We start from the raw sequence: 15297 nt of genomic DNA on the forward strand, positions 1-15297 counted from the left end.
TTCATGCTTCATACTGTCAAAAGCCTCTGAGAGATCACAAAAAATCCAAATGGGTGATGTTCAGTTATTCAGAGCATTTAGTATTTAATCAGTGAAAGCATATATAGCATTTTTCTGTTGAAAAGCCTTTCTGAAAACCAAATTGACATTTTGTTAGCACTTCATTTTTACAAGTATATGAGGCTACTTTTGAATACATTACTTTTTTTCAAGAATTTCGGATAAAGCTGTGAGATTGGGTGGTAGTTGCTAGCATCAGACCTACCCCCTGTTTTATGTGATCGTTTAACAATAGCATATTGCAGTCTACCTGAAAAAAAAATCCCCTATTTCAGTGAGCCATTACATATATGGCTCAAAATCATATTTATTTGTTGGGAACAAGCTTTTAGTACTCTTTTGGAAATGCCATCCATTCCATGTGAGCTTTTACTAACCAGTGAATTTATTATTTTCCCAATTTCAGTAGGAGACATGGCTTGAATTTCAATTTTGTCTAATTGTGTAGGTATTGTCTCTCCCATATAAAACCTTTCATTTTCTAATGAACAGCTGGATCCTATTTTCTCTACAGCACTTAAAAATGAATATTAAAAATATTTTCTACTTCTGACTTTTTGTTCACAAACTTTTCATTGACTTTCATAGAAATACAGTCTTCCTTCCCTTTTTATAATATTTCAAATTGTTTTAATTTTACTTCCAGAGGTGCTAATCTCGCGCATAATGCACATACGTCTCGACATTTTAATACTTTCCTTAATAAAGTGCTGTAGATTTTATAATGTTTGTCTGTTCCTGGATCATTACTCCTTCTAGCTATAATGTACATTCCCCTTTTGTGTTTACAGGGTACTTTTATCCCTTTACTAAGCCATGGCTTTTTAGATTATTTCTTACAATTACATTTCACTGTTTTCTTAGGTGAACTGTTTTCAAATATACTCACAAAGGTGTCACAAAATAAGTTAAATTTTAAATTAGCATAAGGTTCTCTGTACATCTCATCCCAGTCCAACCATTGCAAGCTTTCCCTAAAATTTGCAATTATTAAAACATTAATTGAATACACTATTTTGTGGGACAGTTTTTCATTACTGTATGGAGCCATATCATATACTGTAACTAGTTGTGCATCAGTTTCAGTTTCAGTTTCATGGTCAGAAAGAGCATTCTTAACAAGAAAAAATTTTATTTGATTAAATTTATGTTGATCTATAAAAACATTATCAGTGTGCTGCTTTTCCATACTACCATAGTAAGAATATCAATAACTGATGTCAAATTGAAAGAACAATGTAGTACTTCAAGGTCGTGTTTTCTATCAGACTCTTTCAGAAAATCTGCATTGAAGTCCCCACAAACAATAATTTGCTTCCCTCTGACAGATAGCAAGGCTGAGAATCAAAGTTTTTTGAGAAACAGCTAAAAATATCCTAGTGGGGATCTATACACAGTAACAATTATAACAGTACCATTATTTAGTTCAAGCTCATGTGTCAAGGACAATGCCTACCATAGCGAGAACAGAGAGCAGAAATATATGCTTCTCACTCATGAAATAATTGTTTATATTTTCTTGCTTTCAACAGAGTAAGATACAATTACACATACATTTGAATTTATTTGTTCATGAATAAGTTGCAAGTTATATCACTGAATCAGTGAGAAACGGCTCTTTTTACATTTAATTTCCGAACATATATGTCTCTTGACAATTTAGTAATGCCCAGAACAGAAATATGTAATAAGTATTTTCTTAATTAAGTAGAAATATAATTGAAGGCAAACATTAACCTTACTGTGTTGGCTTCCTCACCAGAAAGGGCGCTAGTGTCGTTCTAATAGTCAGAAGATAAAAACTTTCACAACAGTTGGTATCACGACCATGGAGGTAAAAAAAAAAAAAAAAAAATAGCGAGATGGCACTACAGACTTACACTGTACGTTGTTTTGAAGCCAAAGAGGACGTCAGGACGGGGTCTGTCGCCATTTTAAGTAGCCCAAAGCGTTTAGCAGACTGCTATTTGTGATTGGTTCTTGTTCATTATTTCTGTCGTGTGCATGCAACAACTGTTTTAAATACTAAAAATTACAGTGCGTGCATGAATAACGTAGTGCCAGGAAGGTAATTTCGAACTTTTTTCTGTTCTTGAATGCTTATTTGCTCTAGTAGTACGACACGTTTGGTCTTGTTACTGTCATTTGTTTTTGTTGATAGATTATATTAGATCAGATTTACTTTCATTCCATTTGATCCGTAGTTAGAAGGTCGTCCAGGATGTAGAACATGTCAGAAAAACAATATATGACAAATATTTACAACTAATACAAATAAGCTAATGTACCATTCCACAGGTCCCAAGTGGAATGATCGTAATTTTTTAATGAACACTATATGAAAGATTCATTTTACAAACACTAATGCACTGAATTTAAAATAAAAAAGTTTTTCATTCATTTATAAGGTAATAAACGTGTAATACAACTACTATAATACTTATTTACAATGAACACATTACTGCACTGAAATAGTGCAGCAGTTAGATTGTACTTATATATTTCGAGTAACCAAGAAGAGGAGGATGCGATGTGAAAAGTAGGCTTTTGTAACGCATTTTATTCCACTCTTATCCACTTGTATCAATAGTATATGAATCTGGAACTCCAAATCAATGCTTGTTTGCTTACTGCCACTGCTTCTTGTTCGTCACATTTTCAACTTTCAAGTTGTATAAACAACATTTTTAATGTTGATGTTTGCAAAAAACTTGCCAACGTGTTCTTTGTTGGCCTATAAACGTGTGCATTGAGAAAAGAAGCAAGGCATGCTATCATATCTTGCACATGTCAAAAAGCGAACAATTATTGAAGTATCGGAGAAGCAGAGCTCCTCCATGCAGGACAGAGTTCTTGTTTTATTAGACTGCCAGTACACTAATCTCACTGCAGTTTACACACGTTCTCACTTTGAAATCTTACCTACGATGCATCATTCATTGTGTGGTTAATAATAGTAATTGACAGGGTTAAAAAAGCGATATAATTTTTGAAACATCTTCCATCATCGTGGAATGCTTTAAATGTAATTAAGGGAATGGTCTCAAACGCTTAAAACCTCGTAACACAAAACAACCTGTTTATGAATCAGTCTAAAACAATGAATGTAGTATTTCAGACCAAGCATAGTGAAAATTATAATATAAATGTTAATATAAATGGAAAGACTATTAAAGAAGTAACCAGCACAAATTTTCTAGGAACTATAATAGACAAACATTTGGCATGGGGGGAGCACATCGATGCACTGTGTAAAAAGATAAACAAACAGATCTTCATCATGCATAAAACAGCTAAGACTGTGGATGATAAAGTCCTCAGATCAATGTATTATGGACTTGTCTTCCCACGTTTGTCTTACTCAGTTCATATATGGGGAAGTGCACAAGCTGGCTACCTAAAAAGAATATTCACAATTCAGAAAAGGGCAGTGAGATGCATTGCAAAAATACCACCAAGACAGACCTGTAGGCAAGCTTTTGTATACTATAATATTATGACAGTATATTCACTGTACATATACCAAAGCATAATGGCGGTAAGGTCAAGTGATAAACACCTCCTAAATAAAGATGTACACAAACACGGTACAAGAGGAAATGAAAATTACTACATGATAAACAGAAATCTAAAACTGTCTATGACTAGCCGGCCGAAGTGGCCGTGCGGTTAAAGGCGCTGCAGTCTGGAACCGCAAGACCACTACGGTCGCAGGTTCGAATCCTGCCTCGGGCATGGATGTTTGTGATGTCCTTAGGTTAGTTAGGTTTAACTAGTTCTAAGTTCTAGGGGACTAATGACCTCAGCAGTTGAGTCCCATAGTGCTCAGAGCCATTTGAACCATTTGAACTGTCTATGACTGCCCCAGAAGAAGCAGGCAAAAGGTTTTTTAATAAACTCCCCAAAATCATTAAAAAAGAAACAGACCTAAAATGTTTTAAAAATCATTTGAAATTATATCTCACAGAGAAATGTATATACAGTTTGAGTGAATACTAAGATGGTGTTTAATATGTTATATCATTACTGAAGTGTATCTTTTAAAATTATCATGTATGTTGTTTGGATTTGTGTGTACATATAATGTGAAACATGTAATACCTTTGTATGATTATGGACTATTTCTGTTAAACAATTGTTTCATTTATATATAATGAAATCAAGTTTGATGATAATAGCCTATTGTATGACACACCCAATACTCTCAGCTGGATTTTCAGATGGAGGCCATGGGCAGAGAATAAATAAATAAATAAATGGATATTTTGCTGTAACGTGTAGCTAAGTGTTTTTAGTAATGATAGCCTAATCCACAGTCTAACACGCTTAACCTGTGTAAGATGCAGACCTGCCTTTCCAAAGTAGCCTCTTTGATTCTTTTCCCAGAATATTTATCGTCAGTAACTGTCAGTTTCTCAGGAATAACCAAACATAGCACAACATTGCTTGAACGGCTCCATTTAAGAATGAAATGTGATTTCCTTAAAATTTAGATTACGAAGGAAGCCAACAAACCTTCGGCTCTTGCAAGCTCTTTGTTGTCAGAGAAGTTTTCCTGACGAAAGTAAGTTGTGATGATGTACCTGCTGCAGGCTGCGTCCTTTTATATATGTTACATGTTAAATGACGTTGTATATCGTGTTTACCGCCATGAGCACCGGAGAACACCCCACTACACTTTTTGCACCGCACTTCTGTAAAAAAGTGAACTCCTTTTGCAAGTCCTTCGTTAATTGGCAATTTCGCTTTGTGACAGTATGCGGCATTGCTAAGTAAAACAAGAAAATTCGTTTACCGACCTCGGCGAAGCACGCAAACACAAAGCAACAATATCGAGTCTCCAGGCGGACTAATTTACAACCTAAACAATCGCCCGTTCAACTTCGGCATCACCCGGAATGCTTCGTCTGAAACCTATTGTTTTTCAGGTCGCTGCCAGCATTAGAGAACTAAGAGTGGTCACCCTGGGCCAACAGCAAGTGGTGTTTCACCAAGTGGTACTATATATTTATATCTTTTTCATGTATACTAGACAATAAAAGGTACTACACATAATCACACTCATAAATCCTAGATCATATCCTTATTCGCAGTGCTTACGGCACGTAGAAATAACCGCAGCTGGTGGAATGTGAAAATTGCCGGAATGCTGAACAAATTAGGCATTTTGCGGGACACTTATATTAAGTTACAATGAAATCTAGATATTTCGCTGCTTACAGGCGTTGATACATATCAACGGGGACAGTTGAAAAATGTGTGCCCCGGCCGGGACTCGAACCTGGGACCTCCTGCGTATATGGCCCGTAAGCAGCGAAAGGTCTAGATTTCATTATAACTTCATTCTTCGAGAGCTGCAAGATCATCAATGTAAGCTGTACAGATACCAGCTTCATACAAGTATATTTAATTTCCATTGCGGGACTGCGCGGCAGAATCCGGGAAGGTCTCGCAGAATCCAGGACGGTTGGCTGCCTTACGGTGGGCTAGGACTTAATATTACGCCTAGAGTAATGGTGTATGGGTGCTGGTTTGTATCCATGCATCTGATCAATTTTGGTGACTTCCAAATGATCTGTTACACTTTGCGTGATTGCATAAATACCTTACATTGTATTATTTCATGTACTGACATGAAAAACGTATCTTCATTGTTCAGCAGTCGTCCCACTGGCTTCGATTGCGTAAGTAGTATGTTTTGATGGAAAAGTGAAACGTGTTTTGATTGCAACTACTCCTTGTTCAGGATGCCAGTTTCTTTAAAAAAAAAAAATAAAAAAATAAAAAAACCACAGGGTGGAAGGAAAAATAGTGAGAGAGATCCAGGATTGGGTCTGTATGAAGATATAGGCCTACCCATCGTCAGCTATCGAATAGAGATGATGTAGACGTGGGGTCAACAAACTACCAACACTAAATTGCTGGCTTCTTCCTGTAGTGCAATTAGGATTTAGCACGTGATGTCATACATGTGCGAAAAGAAAGAGAATGGAACGCCAACGATGCCATATTTATTTTCTGGCCCTGTGAGTTTTTGGAAGTTAGGTTTTTTGACAAACTGATCTGTATCATAGTACGGGGTCTACGTTAGCTTGGAACGTGGCAGTTGATTGTGATTTGGCAATGCCAATGAATGTTAATACGAAATCTTAGACGTGTTAACGACTTACCTGTGATGTTAATGGAGGTTTAGGTTAGGTTGAAAGGAAATACGGAAGTCTCCGATCCCACCCGTCTGCTTTGACCCATGACGTCACAAATATGGCGGAAACGACCATAAACCACGATTCCAATATGGCGCATATAAAGTCGTTACGTACACATTATGAGGACGAAAATACATCGAAAAACAAACACACTTTCCACAAAAAGCCTAATGACACTAACGGGACAAGCGCGGGAAATGGGGTGTTTTTGGGGACACCCACCCCCATACAAAACCACACAAAAAGACGAAAAAGAAACATCACAAAACTCCCCAAATACCACTAAACACAATATCATCTGGAATCGGACACTTCCCTTGACCTATATAGCTTAACAGCAGCTCCCGATCCCATAAATTAGGATCAAACACTTCCCTTCATCTATATAGCGCAAACATATCTCCCTATACCAATGCCAACACACACAGCCACACATTGGGATCGAACACTTTCCTTGACCTGCGCACTGTTAATTTTATCCGTCATATACATTCCTGAACAAAAACAACAACCGATTAATTTTACTAAAATTACCACACGACATACAGCGAACAACACTAAATTAACCTTCACACAAAATCGTTAACTCACTGAAACTAATTCAACTACAAACACAGCCAACACTCTAACAATTCTGGATAATGAGCAAAAGCAAACTGAGCCCATTACACCACACAAACGAAAACCCTGAACATACCACCAGACAGCACAACAAACCACAACACGACAACATCTAGAAACACGCCACACTCACAAACAAAACTCCGCGCCGTCATGACGTCACACACAACGCCCGTACGTCACAGGTCAAAGCCGACGCGTGGGATCGGACGCTTCTGTCGACCCGGTTGAAAGGTGACAGATTGATTGTGAGTTTATGAAGCAGCCTTGAATGCTTCAGTTGATCTTTGATCTGCATGCATGTTACTTTTATTGTGAAAGACTGCTTTGCAGCCATTCGGCCCATCAGTGGTTGCTATATTCAGTGAACTACTCCATAATTTTGCATCATGTCTGCACTGATTTATAGTTCTTATACAAACAATAAAAAGCATTAGTCATTTCCATCATTTGTGTTTGACAAATTTCTACATATCTGTGTGGAAATCTGTGACATGTAATCAGACTATATGTTTTTGCTGTTGTTCAAGATATCTTCACTATGTGTGTGTTTTTTATATTTATTTGCAGGTGCTTCAGCGGTTGATAAAGTCTAGGGGAAAATCGCAAGCTCGACATCTCAATGTGCAAATGGTTGCTGCAGAGAAACTAGCACAGTGTCCACAGGAGATGTTTGATGTCATTTTAGATGAAAATCAACTAGATGATGCATGTGAACACATCGCCGAATATCTCGAGGTGAATTATACTTTCCATGTAGAAATTAAGTAGGTGTCTAAGTAGCTTGCATGCCCTACAATAATTCAGGAAAAATACTGACCGATAGTAAATATCCGCTGGTGCATATTTCCTTTTAATGAATATGAGCTATAGAAAGTTGAAGTACGGAGAGAGCAACAATGGAAATATGTTTTTGTGAAAGCCATGAATGAGCATTACAGTGTTGACCATAACAGTGAGAACATCTTGTAAGATGTTTATGTGGATAAGTTAGTCAAAACGATCAGTTATGCATGTCCTGTGCTCTGAAGTGTCTCACAACATTTTGACCAGCCGACAGGTTTGCTAGCATACTTCCTCTCAGTTCTGGCCTGTAGCATAATCTTATGAAGAGTTGAAGTTAAGGAAAAAAGTGTATGTGTTCTATGTAAGTGTGCAATAAGAATAGTGTGTAGAGTAGACACCCAAATATCTTGCAGAAGCTTCTTCATGAACATAGAGATTCTTACACTTGCATGGAAATAAATACATTCCTTGATGGCATGTGTAGCTAATAATAAGAGTGCACTTAGAATGAACACAGTCATCAGCAAACCATAATACTAGAAGTAGAAGTAAGTTTCATACAGACAATGCATCCCACTCTAAGGCTCAGAATAAAGTTTTATATTATGCCGCAAAAGTTTACCACAGATTACCAATGGAAAAAAAAGAATCAATGAATATCTTATTAGACACTCCTACAACTTACAGAAATCTTGAATTTAATGTTGTAAATTCTACAGGATACTAATATTTGTACTATAATGCCTGTTACTTTTGCATGTACATAGACAGATTTTACTGGACTGTACAAAGTTGCACAAGTGCTTTGTTTAAAGTATCAGGTTAAACAACAGCTGAATAGTATTGGAGGAGGTGCAGTGACTTTTTTGCTAACATTCATCTATAAAGTAATCTAGAAGTAATTACTGAAACTATCAGTTTGAGTAAATTAGCACTAGTTATAATATGTTGTTAATATGCTTTATGAAAGTAGCCGCAGTGGTTGCCTCTGTCTGTTAATGTGTAACTTGTCTCAGTTCACATTCCTGAAGGCTCTCCTTCATGATGGGAATTGTGGAACATGATGTTTACAAAGAATGGATGGGTGAATGACTATTCAGGTAAAGAGCAAAAGGCACTTGCACAGTTTGTTGTCATCATAACAAGCTGTTTTTCAGCGAGTTGCTTTTCTGTGCCAGTCCCTTTATTTACACCCACTATGCATTTCCATAAAAGCTTCTACGGATTCTTTTGGCTAACATTACTATATTTGTCAATTAAAATAAGACGTATCAAGTATCGGATGACCTCACGTGCAGTACACATTAAGCACACTTGAGAAAAAGTATAAAAATCAGAGAGGAAAAGAGGGAGAATGTAGGGGGTTACAGAATTAGTTAATGAGTGTTTTGTTCTGAATGAAGCTAGAAATATAGCAAACACTCAGAAGTGTGCCTATGCTGTAACCATCAGTCAAAATTATATAGTTACTGGCTGAAATGAAAAATGTTGGTCATACAGTGCAGTCATCTTAAGAGTCCCCATCTTTCAGTAATGTAATTGGATAGATAAAAAAAAATTACTCGCAAAATGGCGGCAGGAGAACACACATGTAAGAAAAGGTTTTAGGTATGCGAGCTTTCGGAGCCAGCTGCTCCTTCTTTTGGCAGAAGCTTTGAAGGGGAAGGAAGAGGGATGGAAATGGAAATGAGTGTTTGGCGTCATGGCCGGGAGGCCCCTTACAGGGCAGGTCCGGCCGCCTCGGTGCAGGTCTTATTACATTCGACGCCACATTGGGCGACCTCCGCGCCGGATGGGGATGAAATGATGATGACGACAACACAACACCCAGTCCACGAGCGAAGAAAATCCCTGACCCAGCCGGGAATTGAACCCGGGCCTGTAGGACGGCAATCCATCGTGCTGACCACTCAGCTATCGGGGCGGACAGGAAGAGGGATGAAGGAAAAGGACTGGAGAGGTTTAGGGAAAGGGGTAGAGTTTCGAAAAGCCACTCAGAACCCCCGGGTCAGGAAGACTTACCAGATAGGATCAGAAGGGAAGAAGGAAGATATTTTCCATTGTTATACTAGCCCATCTTTCAGTAATTTATACTATATGAATATTGTCATTGAAAGGCATCCATTGGCGTGACTTGGGTGAAATAATTTTTATATTGTTGATGTGACTGGAGCAGGAGGGCTGTTTGTTGCCTTCACACTTAAGTTGTGCCAGTCACTGTTGAGCATTGGCTTTTGAACAAGGTTGCATCATCATGTCTTGTTGTTTATTAAAATGTGCATAACTATTGAAGAACATGTATTCATGGCTAAAACTTATTTCGTGATGAAATCTCATGACGTGTGTCAGCAAAAGTTTACAGAAACATTTGAAAAATAGCAACCCGTGAAAAATGTTGTTCAGAAGTTAGCTAAAAAACTTTGGAAATGGATTCAGTGTTAGACAAGAAACGTGCCAGACAGAGCTCAGTATGCAGTTCATTCAGGATATAAAAGCAGTGGCGACAACTTCTCCCCGTAAATCTTTGCAGAGATTAAGCCAGGAAAAGAACATTTCACTTGGTTCAGTCTACATTGCAGTGAGAGGAATACTGAAATGTTACCTGTACTGCATGCAGGTTTTCCATGAGCTCAATAATGCTGATTATGTCAGAAGGGTTCACTATTGTCAGTGGTTCAAAACCCTATTATTGGCAACATTGGTATTTTAGAGCAAGTGTTTTTTCACAGGTGAAGCTTGTATTCATTTTGGTATTTGTGTTAATAGCCAGAACTACTGGACCTGCGGTACTGGCAACCCACACACTTTGACTGTCCCCCGTACACTCACAAAAAATTGGCATATGGTTTATGGCTTCAATCTGCATCTACACCTACCTCTATACACTGCAAACCGCTGTGAGGTGCATGGCAGGGACTACGTCCCACTGTACAATTTGTTAAGGTGCCTTCTCATTCCATTCACCTATGGAGTGCGGGAAGAATAATTGTTTGAATGCCTCTATGCGTGCAGTAATTATTCTAATCTTAGCCACATGATTCCTATGTGAGTGATACATAGGGGATTGTAGTATTTTCCTAGATTCATAATTTAAAATCAGTTCTCGAAATTTTGCTAATGGACTTTCTCGGGATAGTTTATGTCTATCTTCAAGAGTCTTCCAGTTCAATTCCTTCAGCATCTCTGCAACACTTTCCCACAGATCAAACAAACCTGTGACCATTCATGCTGCCCTTCTGTGTATACATTCAATATCTCCCATTAGTGCTATTTGGTACAGGCCCCACACACTTGAGCAATATTCTAGAACTTGTTGCACAAGTGATTTGTAAGCAGTCTCCTTTGTAGACCAATTGCATTTCCCCAGTATTCTACCAATAAGCTGATGTACACCACCTGTTTTACCCATGATTGAGCATTCCATTTCATATTCCTACCAAGTGTTACACCCAAGTATTTGTATGAGTTGGCTGATTCAGACTTATATTATTATCATAGGATACTACATTTTTTCATTTTATGAAGTGCACAATTTTGCATTTTTGAACAGGTAAAGCAAGTTGTCAGTCTTTGAATCACTTTGAAATCTTTTCAAGATCTGACTGAATATGTATACAGCTTCTTTCAGATAGTACTTCAATAAAGATAACCGAATCATGTGCAAAAAGACTGAAGTTACCATTATACTATTGTCTGCAAGGCCATTACTATGCAACATGAACAGCAAGGGTCCCAACACACGTCCCGGGGAACACCTGAAGTTACTTCTACATCTGACGATGACTCTCCACCCGAGATAACGTGCTGCATCTTACCTATTACAAAGTTCTCAGTCCAGTCAAAAAAATTTCACTCGATACCATGTACGATCGTACATTTGACAATAAGTGTTGGTGTGGTACAGATTCAAATGCTTTCCAGAAATCGAGAAATACTGTGTCTATGTGACTGTCGTGATCCTAAGTTTTCAGTGTCGTGTGAGAATAGTGCAAGTTGGGTTTCACATGATCAATGTTTTTGTAATCCATGCTGGTTGGCATTGAGAAGGTCATTCTCTTCAAGATATCTCATTATGTTTGAGCTCAGAATATGTTCTAAGAATCTACAACAAATCTGTTTCAAGGATATTGGATGGTAGTTTCGTGGATCACAAGTGACTTATAAGCAGTCTCCTTTGCAGACTGCAGTTTCCCGGTATTCTACCGACAATCTGAAGTATGCCACCTGCTTCACCCATGACTGAGCCTTCCATTTCATATCCCTACAAAATATTACACCCAGGTATTTGTATGAATTGATAGATTCCAACAGTGACTCATTGATATTATTATCAGAGGATACTAAATTTTTTCATTATGTTTTTACCTTTCTTGTAGATGGATGTGACCTGTACTTCTTTCCAAGAACTTTGCATGATTTTTTGTTTGAGGGCTCTATGGTAGATTACAGTCAGAAGAGGGGCCAACTCAGCTGCAAGTTCAGTATAGAATCTGACAGGGATTCCATCGGTCCCTGGAGCTTTGTTTAGTTTCAGCAATTTCAGTTATTTCTCAACACCACTGACATTAATACTTATTTCATTCATCTTTTCAGTGATATGAGGATTAAATTGGTTAATTCTCCTGGATATTCCTTTGTAAAGGAACATTTGAAAACAGAGTTAAGCATTTTAGCTTTTGTTTTGCTGCCCTCAGTTTGAGTTTCTGTCTCATTCACTAGGAACTGCATACTAATTGTGGTGCCATGAATAGTCTTTACTCACAACCAGAATTTCTTTGGTTTTTGTGAAATATCATTTGACAGTATTCTACTACAGTAGTCACTGGAGGCATCACGCATTGCTGTCTTGACAGCCAAACACATTACATTGAGCATCCCTCTGTCTATAGCCCTATCGTTAGTTTTACACCTGTTATGCAGTAATCTCTGTTTCCTTATAAGTTTACAGTGATTGTACACAATGGAGGATCTCTTCCATTATGAATTGTTCTACTGGGTACATGCCAGTCCAGTGCATGGTCACTTATTCATTTAAACTTGAGCCATAGTTCCTCTATGTGCTCCTGTCCTGTGCTGGAAGTTTCTTGTTCCTCATTGAGGTATGACATTACCAATTTTTTTATCTAGTGTACTGAACATATATATCTTCCTGCTTGCTTTAGTTGTCCTTTGTACTTCGATAATCATTGTTGTCGTAACCACATCATGGTCACTGATACCAGTTTTGATGTGGACATCCTCAAATGTGTCAGGTGTACTTGTTGCCATTAGATCCAATATATTTCCACCATGAGTGCAGCTCCAAGCTATCTATTCTTGGTAGTTGTCAGAGAAGGCATTTAGTAATATTTCACAGAATGTCTTACCATGCCCACCACTAACAAAACTGTAATTTTCCCAGTTAACTGTTTGATGATTAAAGTCTGCACGGATAATTACACTATGATTTGGGAACTTACCTACAAATGAACTGAGGTTTTTTGGATACATCAGGAGTTGACTCTGGTAGGCGATAGACAGATCGAATTATCATTTTATGCCCATCCCTGATAGTGAGTCTTGCCAAAACAGTATCACATGCAGCCTGAATTTCTGTATTGGAGGGTTTGAGTTTCTTGTCTGCTGCAACAAATACACCACTTCTATTTCCCCTTTGCCTACCCTCTCAATAGACACTTAAATTTTTCCCCTTAATTTCGCTGCTATCAATTTCAGGTTTTAACCAGCTTTCTGAATGTAGTAGTGTGTGAGCTTCACTGCTTTTCATGAACACTTCAAACTGTGACACTCTGTTGCAAATGCTTCAGCAGGTTACCATTATGATTTTAATACTTTCACCTGTGAGAGGCCTTGTTTTTGGGTTTCCTACAACTATCATTATCTGGATTGGATGGAGAATTGCCTAATCTATAAAACCCTTGTGTGCTCCCCATGCACAGTCAGCTACCTGAACAGCAGCCTCTGATGTGTAATGCTCACCTGACCCATTAGAGGTACCCTATAGCTCTGAACCCTGTGGTGCAAGTCCAGGAATTCACAGCTTAGCTTGTCAAAGAACCTTCCAAGTCTCTGGTTCAGTCCCTCCACTTGACTCAGAACTAAAGGGCCACGATCAGTTCTGGGGACAATGCTGCAAATTTTGAGATTCATTGAAACTCCATGTGTAAGGCTGGCCTTCTCAACCCTCTCTGCCAGTTGCTGGAATGACCCAAGAATGACCTTGCAGACCAGGTGACAGGCATCATTTTTTCCAATGTGCTGTTGGTTGCACCCTCTTCCCCCATTGGCTGCTGGAATAGCTTCTTCAACATGTTGAGTGAGGCCCTCAGGCATACCATTGAGTGTGGCTGGTGTCCTTTCCTGTCCCTGGCTGCCACTTCGCTAAGGAGTATCATCATTCACCATGCATTTGAACTGGCAATGACTGATAGACCCCTATCATTTTGTGTTTGCCTCCTCTTGACACCAAATAAAACGTTTCCCCAAAACTAGGGAATTGAGTCCCACTGGCTCAGTTTGTTTCAGTGAAAGACAGCACCTCAATGCGACAAGTAATAGGATCTTTGTTTTTTGAAACAACTATGGATGCTGCCATCTACCAAGTTCATAGCCTTACTGCAAGAGGATGAGTGTGGCTGCTGGTTGCTAAAGAACAGCCATACATCTCACTCTACTTTTCTTTGAGAAAGAATCGTTTTGACAGGATTGTGGCCACCACAACCCCCTGATATTAATAGTTCAGACTTTTTTCTGTGGGGCTACTTAAAATATATTGTTTACAGAGGCAATCCACTTACCATGCAGGAATTGAAGACAAAGATTACAAAATTCATCAATGAAATAGATTGTGTAAAGCTAACAAGAGTAGCAGGAACAAGGTCAGGCGTGTCAAGGGCGTAGAAATGGATGGAGAACATTTCCAACACCTACTGTAATTTATAGCAACTTATGGTGCAAGTTTGCTAATAAGATCATACATACAGTATAAATTAAATTACACTGTCTCTTTTATGTTGAACACCCTGTATTTTACATTATTTATGTGTAATTTGTGTTCTAGTTGGAAGCAGAGTGAAAATAAGTTGAAAGACCGCCCACAGGCAATGTACTGTATAGGTGTAGCTTTTACTCAGTCTTCACATTTACTTACGCTATCCTCACTAAGCTGGGGTATGGTAAAAGAAATTAGCTATCTGTGCTACAAATTCCCATGTACATCCATTCACAATACGACTGTTTCAATAAAATTACAAAATTGTCAACGTTGCACGGAAGTTTCAGACCAACACAGTCCATTATGAAGCCATCCATGAAATGTGTACATTGGTCACATTGCTTGTGTGAGTGGTTGAGTGCAAGATACCATTTGTCTATGACTGCCTGGCACTCAGCCACCTATACAAGCAATGTTGCCAGTGTACACACTTATGGTGTTACATGGGAATTAAGTGGATGGCTTGATAATGGACTAAACAGGTCCAAAACTGGTCACCATTTAAATAAAAACAAACTTCTGTGCAACATCAGTGGTTTCATAATTTTATTTAGTCATAGTAAGCTATTGTTTAGGCCATCCAGCATACTGGAAGTAAGTAAATAGATCATTTCACAGGAGTTAATGGTA

The 15297-nt window shown here is 38.3% G+C and overlaps 1 protein-coding gene across 18 annotated transcripts in view; it reads left to right on the top strand.

The window, feature by feature from the left end:
- The window catches only part of LOC126088523 (voltage-dependent L-type calcium channel subunit beta-1), a 757906-nt gene that overhangs the window by 678199 nt on the left and 64410 nt on the right, over positions 1 to 15297 (top strand). For all 18 annotated transcript variants that reach the window (XR_007519958.1, XR_007519952.1, XR_007519955.1 and 15 more), the window contains one exon: positions 7458 to 7625. Coding sequence is in view for 9 of the 18 variants with exons in the window: in XM_049906678.1 (XP_049762635.1) it covers positions 7458 to 7625 (168 nt within the window). In the remaining 9 variants the exon portion in view is untranslated. The remainder of the gene's footprint in view (positions 1 to 7457; positions 7626 to 15297) is intronic.

This window comes from Schistocerca cancellata, chromosome 6 (assembly GCF_023864275.1).
Source record: "Schistocerca cancellata isolate TAMUIC-IGC-003103 chromosome 6, iqSchCanc2.1, whole genome shotgun sequence".
Taxonomy (NCBI): domain Eukaryota; kingdom Metazoa; phylum Arthropoda; class Insecta; order Orthoptera; family Acrididae; genus Schistocerca; species Schistocerca cancellata.